The sequence below is a fragment of the Brassica oleracea genome, chromosome C3 (assembly GCF_000695525.1).
Source record: "Brassica oleracea var. oleracea cultivar TO1000 chromosome C3, BOL, whole genome shotgun sequence".
In the NCBI taxonomy this organism is placed as follows: domain Eukaryota; kingdom Viridiplantae; phylum Streptophyta; class Magnoliopsida; order Brassicales; family Brassicaceae; genus Brassica; species Brassica oleracea.
Window position 1 is genome coordinate 54,331,837 of NC_027750.1, and position 17,530 is coordinate 54,349,366.

Here is a 17,530-nt window from a genome sequence, read left to right on the forward strand (position 1 = left end):
TAGTAGTAATAATAATTTTGAGGATGCTCATCATAGTGAAGAACCGGGATCATTTGCATAATGAATATAATTATCATCAAGATCAGGAGCAGATTGTAGCTGATGGAACTGGAAATGTAGAAGAACTTAATTTGGATGCAAAAAAGTTTTATGAAATGCTAGATGCTGCAAATCAACCAATCTACACTGGTTGTAGAGAAGGTCTCTCTAAATTGTCTCTAGCAGCTAGGATGATGAATATTAAAACAGATCATAATTTACCTGAGAATTACATGGATGCATGGGCGGAGTTGCCCAATGAACTTTCGGACTATATAGTAGGTTGAGGAGTGAGTAGTGAGTACTATTACTCATTACTCTCTTGGACCATTTTCATAACGTATATTTGATGTTTTGTAATTGTTTTACCATATGAACTTTTTTTTGAACTATAAACCAATGAGCTTTCAGACTATATACTAGGTGAAACCAATGAACTTACAGACTATATAGTAGGTGTGATCTCACGCGAACAAAATATTCTTACGAGAATTAATTATTATTTTTTTTTATAAATCATATCGGCTGATCTAGTCGGTCTTGGGAAGAACGCATTTAGTACTACAGATTGGATTGACTACTACCACACTTTCTGACCCAAGTTTGAAATATCTTCCGATTAATGACAGAGGTGAACCGATTATCTGTTATGATCCAATATATAAACCAATTGGACCGAATCTCAAGCCAAGACTGGCCAAATGATGATAATTTAGTTTGTAGGAAGAATCGAACCAAAAACTGATGTGAATACGTATCAATCCCCAAAAAAATTACCACTAAACTACTACCGTTTGTTTTTTTCTACAAACTAAGGGTTTCTCCTCCTCTCTTTCTTTGTCTTTTTGGACCTATAATCAAATGAACTTTCAATGAAAAAAAAAAAAAAAAGACTACTACCGCTTGGTTAGAATTTTACTTCCAATTTCATAGTGAATTACGTTCATTATAAATAAGTTATACTTTGAGATTTGAAGATTTGTTGTGGATTCAAAAACATAGTCATAAGTCTGATAACTCATAATTCTCGGTAAACAAAACAAAACTGAATGTATAATACTGATGTCTTCTTCCTTCGTTTTCGTAGCGTTTTTTTTTTCGTTTTCGTAATTATTATTGCTAGTTTCTTTTAAAATTTTATTTTTCTCTCTGCTATTGAATGATATAAATTAAAACAGTATCATCTATTTTAAATAAAATATTGAAAATAGTACTGCAAAAATCTATGATCAAATTTAACTATTTTACAATACCGTGATTAAAATATCTTCATCGATTACAGTTACAAATTATAAACATTAAATTCCAAAATTAAAAATAAATTATTTATGTTCAAATCATGTTCTGAAATACTAATTTACAGTTTTTCAAATGGATCCACACCTTCTGAATATTTGAAACTAAATTCATTGTTAACTGTAAACCCAAACGCCAAACTATAGGTGTTTTAGTTTTACCAAAAAAACTATAGGTGTGTTGGATTTTAAATTATGAAACTCGACTTCATATTTTTCAGAATAAGCCAAAATAAATAAATTGGATATTGAAATAATTGAAGTCTAACGCATTTAACTAATTGAAATAATACGTTTGCCTACTTAACGTTTGTGTGGAGGGAATTATATCCAGAGCAAAATCTAATCCACACGTGGGAAATGATCAACCACACTTTTTTTTGATAAAAAAAAGTTAAATCCAAATGGACCGGAAATTATCAACCACGTACTTGCAAACCCAGGTTTCATTTCACTCCGACAAGTCATTTTGTGTATATTCAAAATATGAATAATGCAAAAACTACAGAAAAGAAATATCACATGGGTAATACAAACGAACAAAGAAATATCACATGGAGTTTTTTTTTTCTTATCTCAATTCACAAATAATATCTCTTTCGATAATTTAAAATAGTTTTTTTTTCATTGATATGTCTTTTTTTTTTTGCTATGTCCTTCCATGTTTTTCATATGAATTTAATTCAACAAAGAGTTAAAACAAAACAAGAAGGAAAGAAAAACGAACATAACGAGAACATCGATGTGAAACCCATTATTTCAATATTTTGTGACGTCTCAACAAGAAGTCTTTGTATATTTTTCATTTTAGTTCTAAGATGTAGTAGCAACCAATGTGTTCGCAATGTGACCAATGTCGATGACAAACGATATTTGTTGTCTCCTTTTGCAAGTCGATCCATGATGGTGCTCACATACTCCATGGATATGATTCCAATGGCTGCTTTTATACCATGTTCAGCTGCAAAATCACCGCTTGCTGCGATCGAATAGATAGGCTTCAAACTTCGCTATTGGGCTTTAACATGTTAGTTTTTCATAAACATTTGTGTTCTTTTTTTTTTGGTAACAAAACATTTGTCTTTTCTTATAATGTATTTTCTTCGAACATATTTAATAAAATAGAATATTATAAATATACTAAAAATATCATGATGGTGAGCGTTGTACTATTTTATCTATCTATTCTATTAAAAGAGAATCATTCTGAAAAAATCTACTTATACAGGGTTACTGCACTTTTTCATTTAAGTAACAATTATTTGGTCTTACCATCTGTTAGCCCAATAACAAAATATAACCGTATGTTTAGCTAACTATATTTATTACGCCTTATCTAAACCAGTAATATAACAACTTTATATTTGACAGACCAAAACATGGTCTACACGATAATATAGAACACAATACATGTTATACACAAGACACTATACACTATATAGTTTATTCATTGAGTCATGTTCATGTTGATGACAGTTATCTGTACAATAATCATATCACATGTATTCCTCTCTTAGACCCAAACGCCAAATGTCAATACTCTCATTCAATTGAAAGACCAGATCATCCCCTAACCTCGATGAAACAACACATTCATTCTCAATCTGCAAAAATGATTCAGAGCATAACCTTACATATACTGTATCATTTTGAATAAAACTTATCTGGTAAAATGCGGTATCATTTTGAATCAATCTAATATGGCAAAGTATTAGTGCTTATATCAAGTCTCTTCTTTGAGAGAGTTCTTAGTTCGTTCTTAATCTGAGAAGTTCGTTCTTTATTAATTAATTTTTATCTATCAAAGTATCTGTTTTTAAGAAATCAGATCAAGTTTATAATAACCACGTTATCCTAACTATATATTGCTATAATATTTTCAAATTTAGTATTAACGACCATAAGTTATTAATTTGCTAGCATAAATTTCTCTAACCTACTTTAACTGAATAGATTTTCGAAACAATATGTTCGATACGATTTTAAATACATAAAAACCGAAATATTAGAATACTTGATCTACAAGTTTCGTATTAACTACAATACATGATAATTTTCCGTGCAAAAAAATTATGTTACCTACTTTAACTGGATAAACATTATCGTGTAGAATTTATATTCCAATAATATTCCTTACTCCTCCAACTAAAAAATCGTATCAGATCTTCTTAATATTCAACCCTAAATATGCGTATCTTGTGCTAAGAACTGACCCAAACCCGAAAAATTTACGAATACCTATTAGATCCAAATTTCTAGGATCCGAAGGACCCAGACCCAAAAAAAATTGGACCAAACCCAACCCAAAGACCCAAACGTCCAGGCCTAAGTGTATGAATGAGCATTCTGGTGCCCATTTGGGTACGAGTCAGTTCTTTAGGGTATTAGAGTTTTTGAGTTCTTGGGTAGGGTTCGAGTCGGTCCTCCCAGATACGGATATGTTCGGTTCTAATGTATATCAACCTAAAAATAACCAAATAACCAATGTATCTGAAACATGTTTGTCATGTTTGTAATACCTGAACCGACCTAATTTTAAAATATAACTAATATATATTTACATTTGGATATCTTAGAATATACTCATTCAGTTTTCGGTTTAGGTCGGGTAATTTTTTTTTTTAATCCGAATTCTTCGAGTCCTCGACATTTGGATCCAATTAGGTATTTGAAATATTTTTGGTTATGGTTCAGTTTGATTCTTTTTGGAATCGAGTCAGTACGAGTCCATAATTCAAATAACCCTAAAATACATGTAATTTGGGTACATAATAGTCTAGCTCAGTTTGGATATTTATGAGCGAAAAAAAAAATTGAATGTACCCGACCGAAAGACGAAAAATATCTAAAATACTAATTCATATCCAACTTTATTTATAACCCAAACAAAACCTGCGCTTTTGAAGCGCGGATCAAAATCTAGTTACTAATTAAAGAATACATGTATATATGTTGTCATTTTATTTTGTTTAAGAAACATTATATATAATAACTTGATGAAAACAAAATGAAGAATAAAATTTTCGTTAACTTTGAAAGAATGTAATAGTCAAAATCTTTATTTCACTGGTTACAAAAATTATTGATTATTTATAACAAATCTTCCTATTAAAAAAATAAACACTCACGTTTTTATTAAAAAGATAAAAATAAAACTCTCCCATCACTCACTTATCTATTATTAAGAGATTATATGGCTCCTGAAGGACCTTCCAATCGAAGATAATCATACATGACACCTGTAAAAATACTAGTGACCCGGTTTTGAGTGAGAAAAATCGTATTGTCACCAACCTTAAGCAACTTTCTCTGAACGTCTATATTGAACAATCTGTATAACCCATGAATTCCATGTCTAGCGATCGCGTTATCCCGACCTACTAACCCAGTCCTAAACATAGGTTTGGAGCTAGGTTCGTTGACCCGAACTAATATATCGGCAGTGTTGGCTGCAGCCAAAGCCATTCGAAGAGTATAATTTCCAGTTTGGGACACTTGTTTTAAGTTAAAAACAATTTTCCATGTCGTTGCTTGAAGTTTCTTTTCTCCAGCTCTCCTGTTTCACAGAATATATTTTCGAATCAATATATTAAGTGAAAATAAAACATTTTGAAATTTAAATATAGCTTACCTGTTGAGATGTGCAAAGAACCAATCTTTTTTATAGTCACTCACTCCAACAGTAAAAGTAACATCTTCTCGAGGATACAATACTTTGTAACGATCCCATAGACCATATTGTCTAAATCTGTAACGTTACATAGATAAAACACCTTTTAGTATATATTTGAAAACAATACTGCGAATCGTTTCTGACCGGGTGCTTAATTTACATTACCTGTCTTCAGGAGCATTTGGGTGATTTGCATATAGTTTGGTCACAAGGGCTGGGTCCGGATCTGGGATATTGAATTCTAAGGCGGTCCGATCCGGTACACCGATCTCCCACAGCGTCGGACCACTTCTTGGCGGCTCATACACTAAGGATCCTACGTTTATTGCCTTACCTACACGTAATGAACAAATGAATTATCTCTAGTCGGATCTATAGGGGCCTATACTTACACACATGAGTCACATGAAAGAAGTTACATTTGTACGCAAATAAATTAAACATACCTGGTGTAATTATAATTTCACGCTCGTATTTATAGTCGCCAATATGTCCGGCAGCCCATGCGAAGAGGTTATATGTCCCAGGTCTCACATTCGCTATTGTGAACATCCCCATTTTGTCTGCTTTTGTCCAAAATTGATATCCCTTTGTCCAAAATTAATATTTATAACTATTAAAAACGCTGTGAATTCACAATGGTGGTGTTACACCAAAGCTCTGCATATTAAAAAAAATGAAAAATAGAAAAAGGAGAGAGCATAAACTGTCTAGACTCGTAACAAATTATAGATCTTCATGCTTATTTGTCATGATGTGATTGGTATCAATTTTCTTTATTTAAAATTTTTATCTATTCTATTAAAACATGAACATGACCTATTGATATAGGTGTGGTCCAACTATTTTAATACAATTATTAAAATTTCTTATTAATCATTTAAGAAAAATATTATACAAAGAAAAATATACATATGACTAAAATACAAATATAAAAATTAAATTTCTAAAAAAATGTAAAACAAAAAATATGCCCGCCCTTTTTAAGGGTGAATCAGAATCTAGTTTATGCTACTAAAACATAATAATTAAAAAAAATCTATTTAAATAAGGTTGTTGAATCTATTCATTAGCTAATTATTTTTTGATCTTAATTACCTAATATTTTCTTAACAATACAAAGTAACATAAGATGCATATCAAATTTTGTGGTTTAGTCAATCCCCTTGTTACGACATCATTCGCTTATAATAATAACATATAACAGTATTTTATTTACTAGGTTTTATATTTGTGTAGTTTGATAGTTAATATACATATAAATAAATGTGACAAGAATCTTTCTAATAACAATATATTTACCTCATTTCCTATTTTTATACTATTAAACCCACAAATTTTATCTTCAAATATATTTTGAAAAAATTCCAAAACGCAAATGCTATATCAAAACCATATAAATTAATAGTTTTTTATACTTTTATATATTAAAAATATATGTCTGCTGAATCAAAAAATAATCCGAATTGCGGATCAAAATCTAGAATTCTTGGAAGAGTTCTACCGATAACAATACTCTAATATCATATAGTCAAGTCCATGTATTAAATCGTTATACAACAAGTTATGTGGCAAGAAATTAATAAATATCTTTTAGTCATCGAAATTTTTCATATCAAAACTTAGACTACTGCCTATAACATATAGTCGGCATGCCAATACTTATTATAACTAAACATAAAAATGTAATACCTTGTTTTCGGTTTGCCATGAACCAACTTCGCCAGGTAATGCTAAACCCACAAAAGCAAACTCTCCGTTTAACTTCGACTTGCTTTTGAAGCTATAAAAACAGAATTTCACACATTTAGATTTAAATGAGTATTCAGAAGATATGTAAGACAATATTTAAAAGAAAAAAAAATCATAGTAATATATTTGTTTACCTGTCCATGACAAATAGTTGACCCTTGACTGTTCCTCTTTGTTGGCGAAGAGGGTAATCTACTGACTTCACGAAGTCATAAGGCCAGCTTTTAACCTCGGCAGCCAACTAAACAATTGATTTAATGATTTAACAATGTAAATAAGAATAACCATGATGATTCAAACTAATTGATTTCACACGATAACAAGACCTGTCGTTTAGCATCGGTCCACATGAGATCATGAGAGGGGGCAGAGTTAAGATAAACAAAGACAGGACCAAACATCTTCTTCCACGGCACATCGCTTGCGTAAGTTGTGTTGAGTTCTTTTCCCGCATAGTGTGTACTTGTAAACATCTAAAACCAAATATTCTTAGTTAAATACGAATAATTAAGAGAATACAATGAAATATATATATCCACTGAATCAACATTATTAAAAATCCTTTTTTTGTTAAATTAGTTTTTTTTATAAAAGAAATAGTTGATAATAACACTACCTTATAAACATATATTGTGTCTTAACTGAGAAAGAATGGACTCACAGAAAGTAAGGTGGGTCCAACATGAGAAGTGAGTTCTTGTTTGACGGGCCCACAAGTACGGAACTCGTTGCTGGCAGTAATAATCCAGAAGCCGACACGTTGTTCAGAAGCGATCCAACCATGTAGTCTGTTGTCCTTGCCTTCCATTGAGTAAAGATACTTATCGTCAACCTGCGTCACAACCAATCACTTATCTAATGTTTAATTTGACTTATTTAATTATTTTTTTTGTATCAACGACTTATTTAATGGTTCAAAGCATATTTATGGTTCCTTATATGGCTATGTATATTTACACAAATGAAAATGATTTCAATGTAGTTTGGTATATATTAGCGGTATTATCTATAGTCGGCGTTCAAAAATGTTTTAAGATTTATATACAGTTTCGTATTAATTGTGTAGTCGAAACTTGATTTAATATGAATTAAACTATACAAATTTTGTGGATCGATTTTTATATACCTGCCCTTTAAATAATTTATTTTGTGGTTTTACCAACCGAACCGCTTCTTTGTATTCCAATGTAGCGGCACTACCATCGGTGAGATTTCGATCTGCTTCTAAAGGCATTAGATTCTGTCGACGATCTGCTACAGCCATATAATCGAACCTGAAAAATTTGTTTCGTAAGAGAGGAAAACAAATTTATCAACCACAACGTTGATTAAATTTTTAAGAAAACATAATACTTTTTTTTGAACAAGATACTTAATACTTACTTTGTTGCGTTAAGCTTGTAGACGATTCTGGTTTGGTCCATTGTTACTGCCGGCCAACCTTCTAACCTCTCTAACACACCGTACATATACACTCCGATTACACCGCGTCGAATAATATATCTGTTAAAGAAAATTATTTTAAATTAATCTATATCAAGAGCACGCAGCTGATGCTCTAGCTAAAAGAGCTTTGCTTGACAGTGTTCCTATTATGTGATGCCTTCTATTAAGGAGTCGGTTGTTAGAAAAAAAAAAAAGAGAATCTATATTTAACTTATCAGAAAATAGTGACTTTTTCTGTTGAAAATTGATGTACCTTTTATCCACGTTTAATGGGACTGTCGAGCCGCGTCGAGAGGTATCCCATGTTTTAGAAAATGAAATTTCGACTTGCTCACTTGTTTGACTTATTATTTTGAACTTTTCTCCTATTAAACTGTTAAAACATAATATTCATCGGAAATAAATACACATGTTTTCCAAAAAGGAAACTAAAATTTTAAATTTGTATACTAGGTATTATTTTCTTATATATGAACAAAAATATAAGAAGAGAGATTTTAACACTCACAAATCTGTCTGCGATACTTGTCCTGGTTCATACCATACTATATCCCAATACCTATATATATATAATAAAATAATAATTTATCAAACGAAACATTTTAATACTTTTCTCAAAAGCTATATAACATTTTAGCAAAAAAAGAAAACTTATCGTACACTCGATTCTTGATTTTTTCGTTCAACACATTGTCAAAGCCTTTATACTTGATTCCAGTAACTAAGCCCGCTGGATTCGAGAAGGTGACTTGGATTATACCATTATCAACAACCACCTTAAAAAAAACAACGAAGTAAGCAACAAATCTCATGTATAACAATTTTTTTGGACCGACGTATTATGATATATCAAAATAATAAATTCTTTTATTAAAAAGGAATAAAACATTCTAGTAGTATATTTAAACGAGGTACTAGAAGATAGAATATTTTGACCCAAAGAAAAATGAAGAAGATAGAATATAAACTTCGACCGTACTTGTTTATCGCCAGATGTGTTAACCGTAACCGCGGCATTATTTGATTCGCTTCTGTAATAGGAAAAATAAACAATTAAAAATAAAGAAAAACTGAGAAATTCAATTAAACATGTTCAAAATGCTCACTTGAATGACTAATGTGTAAACACGAAATAAATCTAGATTAATTACTTTAAACATCTGAATTTTGAGGATAAACACGGTTTTTTTTATAAAAAGAGGATAAACACGAAATAAAACTAGATTGAGACATAGAACCAATATAATTCCACAAACACAAAAAATCAGACAAAAAAACACAATTATTATGTATATGCCTTCCATTTTTCCCAAAATATTCACTAGCGTATGAAAATCGATAATCTAATAGATATAAGTTCGTATGTAGAACCCGACTAAGTGAAAGACATACAGGTTACAAGAACGTACCGTAACGTTCGGGAATGAACACCTTGAAGAAGGAATATCAGAACAAAAACCTGAGTCATGACCCGACCCATCTTCATTACCGGAGCTCCGTTTCTCATCTCCTTGGCTAATTCACTGAACCTCCGACAAAGAAAACACAATATCAGACGATATGCTTTCTTATCCCCAAATGATACTCTATGGTCTAAAACTATTTACACACTTAACATACTAGAAATGATCCATAAATACGTACGTTGTCTTATATGATTTCCCTATTTTTTCTATTTATTGAGTTCCTTTTCAGCTGTAATTCTTATGATGAGCCTTCTCCACTGAAGAAATTTGTATCACTTGTACAATTTTTTTTTGTTTTTTGATTTACCAATTTTTTTTTTGTTTTTACAGTCACTATGTTTTATAACTCTGATCCAAATTGGAGGTGTATTTATTATCAAGAAAAACTGGTTACAGATGCGAATTTTACTGTAAGTACGTGAAAATTTTGTGGTTATTTGATGAACATCTACGCGCAACCACAAACTTTTTTTATAGTTTTGAGTTTCTGAATATCGTTCAAACATTATCCATTGTTTCCGTTCAATGATATCCATAAATAGCAAAAACTGAATTTGCGTCTATCTTAACTACAATTAGCCATAATTTTAATGGTAACTATTATTTTATGTAGCCATAAAATGCATTATAATTAATATCCATGAAATTTGAAGCTATATTAACTAATAAATAAATTGTGACTAAATTAATTCACTCATCTTTTATTAATTTATTAATTATACTTAATATGGACCTTCCAAACGAAGATAGTCGTACATAACACCTGTAAACAAACTAGTATTCCGATTTTGAGTAAGAAAAAATGTATTATCACCAACCCTAAGCAACTTTCTTTGAACATCGATACTGTACAATCTGTATAGACCATGAATTCCATGCCTAGCGATCGCGTTATCCCGACCTATTAACCCGCTCGTGAAAATAGGATTGGAATTAGCTTCGTTAACCCGAACAAATAAATCCGCATTCGTGGCTGCAGCCAAAGCCATTCGAAGTGTGTAATTTCCTGTTTTAATCATTGTTTTTAAATTGAACACTATTTTCCATGTCGTTGCTTGATATTTCTCTTTTCCAGAATATCTGTATTGTAGAAAAATATTTAAAAATCAAAAGATTTAAGTGAATATAAAAAATTTTGAACTTCAAATATATATTACCTGTTGACATGTGCATAGAACCAATCTTTTTTATAGTCACTTACTCCAGCAGTAAAAACAAGATCTTTTCGAGGATACAAAACACTGTAACGATTCCATAGACCATACTGTCTAAATCTGCATTGTTATATAGATGAAACACCATTTAGTATATATGAGAAGTACAATGTAAATCATATCCGACCGGGTGCTTAATTATATACGTACCTGTCTTGAGAAGGATTTGCGTTACTAAGATAGAGTTTGGTCAAAAGGGTTGGATCCGGATCTGGAATATTGAATTCTGCTGCGGTCCGATCCGGTACCCCGATTTCCCACAGCGTCGGACCATTTCTTGGCGGCTCGTACACTATTGGTCCTACGTTTATCTCCTTGCCTACACCAAAACAAACACGCTATGAAACGAATAACTTGCCCTTGTTGTGTACCACATTTTTGGATATTAGCTAATAATTTATGAACTAACGGACATTAATGCTTCTTTTGTCGGATCTAAAGTGGACTTTACTTACACACATGTTACATTTTTGTATGCAAGTAAATGAAATATACCTGGTGTGATGATAATGTCGCGCTCGTATTTATAGTCTCCAATAAATCCGATAACCCATGCGTAGAGGCTATAACTTCCTGGTCTCACATTCGCTATTGCGAACCTCCCCATTTTGTCTGCTCGTGTCCAAAATTGATATCCCTTTGTCCATAATTAAAATTTAAAATTATTAAAAGCCGTTATTAATCAATCTTTACTCTTTACTGTCGTCTTGTTGTCAAGTCCAGATATTAAGCCGTTATATAGCATAAAATAAATACTCTCTCCGTTCTTTAATGATAGACTTTTTTGAAAAAAAAACTTGTTTCACAAAAATGTATTTTTTGTGTTTACTATGAAAAATTGTAAACTTCAAGAAAATTAATTGACTTTATTGAATTAATATTGGTTAAAAGTTATTGAAAATTGAAAATTACAGAAAACGATACATTTATAATGGTAGTTTAATGTGTTTTCTTAATATGTGTGAAAATACTAAAAAGTCTATCTTCGTGGAACGGAGTAAAGTATCTTTTAGTCTTCGAAAATTCTCATACCAAAACTTAGATGGCTGTAGCATATAGCCGGCATGCCAAATATTATTTGTATAACAAAACAACAATATAATACCTTGTTTTCGGTTTGCCATGAACCAGCTTGACCAGGTAGTGCTAAACCCACAAAAGCAAACTCCCCGTATAACTTCGACTTGCTTTTGTAACTACAAAATTCAATGTTTTTTCTTAAACCAGTGTTTCACACATTTGGAATTAAATGATATTCTGAAGATATGTAATATTTGAAAGAAAAGGTCAGAGGAATATATTTGTTAACCTGTCCGTGACAAATAGTTGACCCTCGACTGTTCCTCTTTGGTGGTGAAGAGGGTAATCAACTGACTTCACGAAGTCATAAGGCCAGCTTTGAACCTCGGCAGCCATCTAAATAATTGATTCAACATTGTAAATATAAATAACAATAATTGTGACAATACAAACTAATTGAAAGCACACCATATCGAGACCTGTCGTTTAGCATCCGTCCAAAGGAGATCACTAGAGGAGGGAGAATTGAGATAAACAAAAACAGGACCGAACATTTTCTTCCACGGCTCACTGCTTGCATAAGCTGTATTCATTTCTTTTCCCACGTAATGTACACTTGTAAACATCTAAAAGCACAATATATTAATTACATCCAAATAATTAAGAGAAAAAAATGAAATATACAGTTCACTGAATCAGCAGATTGATTTTTTTTTTTAAATGTCTACGTTCCAAATCGAGCCGGAGATTTCAAGTTCACTGAATCAACATTATTTTTATTCATTCATTTAAACTAAAATTATATATATTTAGTTTATTAAATTTTTAGCTAAAATAAAAAAAACTAAAAGTTTATGAAAATTATAAGTTTTAACTTTTTGCATCTTATATAAAAAAGGGAATACATCATAAAAAATTTATATAGAAAAGAAACCGAATTTTCTTAGGGTTCGACTGGTGATCATTCTGAAAACAAGAGCAACGAATAGGAAATGAACACAAAAGAATAAAATTACATGAGTGAAAAGGAATGGTTATTCCATCTCAAATTTAACAAGGAATAGTTTTCTTCTTTATTTTTCTACAAAAAAAAGGATGGCAGAGAATAAAAAAAAAATTTATTTCTTATAAATAGTGATATTTTTTAGGAATGTTAGGGAATATATTATTTTTAGTTGTTCTCTGGTCACCATTCTTATTTTAGTTTTAGTTTAGGCCAGTCCAATTTTAAAATATGACTCTTAACATGTTTACCAAAAAGAAAAAAAACTTTAAAATATGAATAATACATTTTGTTTTGTTAATAATAGATTGTGTGTTTAATGAGAAAGGATGGACTCACAGAAAGTACGGTGGGTCCAACATGAGAAGTGAGATCTTGTTTGACGGGCCCACAAGCACGGAACTCATCGCTAGGAGTAATCATCCAGAAGCCGACACGTTGGTCAGAAGAGATCCAACCATGTACTTTGTTGTCCTTGCTTTCCATCGAGTACATATACTTATCGTCAACCTGCGTCACAACCATTCACTTTTTTTTTCACAACCAATCATTTACCTTGTTACTATATTAGGAGTCTGGTTTAAATAGTTAAGGTTTATACACGTTTATTTATTTTAGTGGAGTCGAAATTTGATTCTGTATCTATAAAAATCTATGGATCGAATTTTTTATACCTGCCCTTTAAGCGTATGATTTTGTGGATTCATCAACCGAACCGCTTCTTTGTAAGCCAATGGAGCGGCAATGCCATTGTTGATATTTCGATCTGCATCAGAAGGCATAACTTTCTGCCGATTATCTGATATAGCCATAAAATCGAATCTGAAAAAAAATTTGCGTAAGAAGGAAAAAATAAAATTTATTAGCCACAATATTTTTGGAATCAAACATTAATTAAAATTTTAATAAACATAATTGTTTTTTTTCATAATTGTTACTTTGTTGTGTCAAGCTTGAAGACAATTCTAGTTTGGTCCATCTCCACTTGCGGCCAGCCTTTTAACCTCTCTAACACAGCGTACATATACACTCCAGATACACCGCGTCGAATAATATATCTTTCCAAAGAAAATATTTTAAATGATCGATCTATATTTAACTTAATCGGATGACAAGAAAAAAATATATATATTTAACTTAATCGAAACGAAATCTTGTAACTTTTTTCTGTTGCAAATTGATGTACCTTTTATCAACGTTTAATGGGGCTATCGAGCCACGTCGAGCCATAGTCCATGTTCTTGAAAATGAAATTTCGACATGCTCACTTGTTTGATTTATAATATCGATTTTTTCTCCTTTCAAACTGTTAAAACATAATATTATCAGGAACAAATATGTTTTGTGAAGTAAATTATATATGTGTAAAATAAATGATTATTTGGATTATATATGAACAAAAATATACAAAGAGAAATTTTAATACTCACAAATCTGTTTGCGGGTTTTTTTCTGGTTCATACCATACTACATCCCAATACCTTATGTATAATAAATAAATATCAAGCGAAACATATTAATACTTTTATCAAAAGCTATGTAAATTTATATCTTTTTTTTATATGAATTTACATCGTACCCGCGATCCTCGATTTCATCGTTCAACACATTGTTAAAACCATTATACTTGATTCCAGTTATTAAGCCTGATGGATTCGAGAAGGTGACTTGGATGATACCATTATCAACGACAACCTTAATAAAACAACAAAGTAAGCAACAAATCTCATGTACTCCAAAAACTAAAACAACAAAGTAAGCAAAATAATACTTGGAGTATTATTTTTTTGGACCGAAGTATATTCTAAAAGAATAAAACATTTCATAAAAATAATAAAATATTCTAGTAGCATATTTAAACCGAATATGAGAAGATGAAATAAGAACTTCGACCGTACTTGGTTAAGGCCAATTTTCTTAAGCGTAACCGGGGGAGATGCGAGGTTTTGTCCCGGTTTAGCGATATTCGATTTGTTTCTGTAACAGGAAGAATAAATAATTAAAAAATGAAGAATTTTAGTTAAACAACATACAATTATCATCTGTCCCTTCATATTAAAAAAAAAGTCACTAGCGTATGACAATCGATAATCTACCGTAAGAACCCGACTCAGTGAAAGACAGAAGTTACGAGAACGAACCGTGACGTTCGGGAATGAACACCTTGAAGAAGAAATATCAGAACGAAAACCTGAGTCATGACTCGAGCCATCTTCATTACAATAGCTCCGTTTTTCATCTCCTTCTCTGACAAAGAAAATAGAAGATTTTGCCCCCAAAAAAAAGAAGATCAGACAATATACTTTATATCCCAAAATGACACTCTATGGTCTAAAACTATTTTTTTAACATTAAATGGTCTAAAAATATTACACATTTAACATAACTACAAAGTATATCGTAAACACGTACGTTGACTTAGAAAATTCACAATTTTTCTTTTTGTTGAGTTCCTTTGCAGCTTTGGTTCCTCGGAGAGGAAGAATTAGCCCTCTTCACTGAAGAAAGTTATATCTCTTGTACGATATTTATATTTCCCTATTTGATTTACCAGTGTAATAAGATCTATTACAATCTCTAATTAACAAAAGAAAAAAGAGAGATCACTATCCTTTATAACTCAGATCAACAGATTTGTTTCCTTTACATGTTTTGAAATACATATAATCTGTTAAAATAAAGTCACTAAAAATCTACTGTATAAGAATCATGATTGGACAAATTCATTACTATATAACGTATTTAAGAATATAAATAGCAAATAAATCTTATTAAGGTATTTATTAAATATCTTAGAATAGTAACTTTGAATCAATTAATTTAATTTAATTTAATATATTAATCTTTTGTTTGTTAAATATTTTTTTATGTTTTCTTGCAAAATTAATGTGAAACATATTTATTTATTTTTAGGTATTGAATTAATTTATATACAAGAAATTATACAATAATTTTGGTTACAAATTACATTACATATATATATTTTTTTTTTGGTAAACACACTAAATTATATTATACAATTTTTATTGAATGCTACATACAATCATATAGCAAATGGTTGTTCATATTTAAGATATCAATTTTAAAGTTAGATACTCTGTTATATAATATACTTGCTATGTAAATAACTAAAACTAAATTCTAGATTTTCTATCTAAAATCCAAGATACCATTAATATTCTCTAAATAGATATAAAATTGTTTGTTATGAATCTTTTCAGTTCTAAACCAATTAACTATGCTTGTTTGTTACAAATTTTCTTATAAACCTTTATAATGTTAATTTAATAATCTACCTTTAATATATTTTTGAACCAATAATTTGACATAATTTGTATACATCTAATCTCCATGCTTGATTAAACAATACCATTAATTTTTTTTGAAGCTTTATACAAAATGTTCAAACTTTAGTTTCAGTCAAGATCATTAAACTTTACAAAAAAATTCTTACATAATATCCATTACAAAATAAAAAAAAGTATCCACGCGAGTGCACAGATCAAATATGTGGTAAGTCACAACAAAAAGTTAATCCATATTTAATTAAAAACAAATATATATATATATATAAATCTGTCTGAAATAGTCACAATGACTAAATAATATACATACCGATATATAACATGTATATAACTTCATATTAGTTTATGACTAAATAATTTAAGTTTGATATAAATTAGTGAGATTTCTTTGTTTGTTTTCCTTTTTAATAATACATTTTCCAAATTACAGAAGAAAACAAATATCTTCAAAATATATACAAATATTTAATTATAATAATGATATTTTATTTTTCCCTTTGAAGTATTTATATTGAATATATATATATATATATATATATATATATATCTCAGATTTTAAATATATTCTTGTTTTATAAATAATTTCTGATTAATTATAATCCATATGTCTCTATTATATTTTATAATATCTAATCAATATTAGTCAAAGAGTAAAATAACTTTAGCAATTAAATTTTGAAAATCGTATCTAAGTCTATTAATTAATTGGTTTAAAAATATTAAGTTTGATTATTTGAATATTTAAGCTCTATTAATATTTAATGACAGTATGCTACTTTTTGAGCTATACTCAATATTATTGGTATTTTTAATCATAATTCTTTTTAAAAGAACATTTAGGCTCCATATACATATAAAAAACCAATATTAGCTAATTACCCTAAAACTATTTTAGACACTATTGACATTTTCATAATACAATATTACCTCTGTCCAAACTACCACATTCTTTCTTTTTCTCTTCTGTGTCTTCATAAATTTCCATGTCCAAACAATTTTCTTCTTTCCATTATCTTCTTTCTTCTTTGTATATCTCTTTTGTATTTCTTCAAAATCTCTAAATATAGTTTATACTTTTTCAATGCTAAATAAATTCTTCTTGTTTTTTAAAAAACTTTCATCAGTGTAAATGAGTTTACTGTTATATATGTTTCATTCAACACAGAGCATGGATCTAACAATAACTATCACCTCATGAGTTAGTCTACCACACCTTCTTCGTCGTTCCACTCGATCTCAACCGCCTTTGCGCGTATTAGAGTGTTCATGTTCTAGTAAGGCACACAGATGTATGGATGGGTAGTATAGTGAGAAAGA

General features: G+C 30.1%; 2 protein-coding genes across 2 annotated transcripts; both read right to left on the reverse strand.

Annotated features, from left to right (window-relative positions):
• Positions 1-4,375: 4,375 nt before the first annotated feature.
• On the reverse strand, positions 4,376-10,015 carry LOC106332195 (rhamnogalacturonate lyase-like). Its single transcript, XM_013770674.1, has 16 exons — positions 9,850-10,015; positions 9,615-9,728; positions 9,185-9,236; positions 8,866-8,981; positions 8,714-8,764; positions 8,459-8,578; positions 8,143-8,262; positions 7,886-8,033; positions 7,421-7,591; positions 7,086-7,232; positions 6,894-7,000; positions 6,700-6,790; positions 5,454-5,595; positions 5,173-5,341; positions 4,966-5,082; positions 4,376-4,890 (listed from the first exon to the last, which is right to left on the reverse strand). The coding sequence occupies exons 2-16, from the start codon at positions 9,710-9,712 to the stop codon at positions 4,524-4,526; spliced, it is 2,016 nt and encodes a 671-aa protein (XP_013626128.1). The 5' UTR covers positions 9,713-9,728; positions 9,850-10,015; the 3' UTR covers positions 4,376-4,523.
• Positions 10,016-10,393: 378 nt separating this feature from the next.
• LOC106333160 (probable rhamnogalacturonate lyase B) lies at positions 10,394-15,444 on the reverse strand. Its single transcript, XM_013771636.1, has 16 exons — positions 15,321-15,444; positions 15,050-15,155; positions 14,807-14,885; positions 14,488-14,603; positions 14,339-14,389; positions 14,095-14,214; positions 13,847-13,966; positions 13,583-13,730; positions 13,248-13,418; positions 12,385-12,531; positions 12,195-12,301; positions 11,991-12,081; positions 11,381-11,522; positions 11,036-11,204; positions 10,829-10,945; positions 10,394-10,751 (listed from the first exon to the last, which is right to left on the reverse strand). Exons 2-16 carry the CDS (start codon positions 15,145-15,147, stop codon positions 10,394-10,396), a joined length of 2,034 nt encoding a protein of 677 aa, XP_013627090.1. The 5' UTR covers positions 15,148-15,155; positions 15,321-15,444.
• Between the last annotated feature and the right edge of the window lie 2,086 nt (positions 15,445-17,530).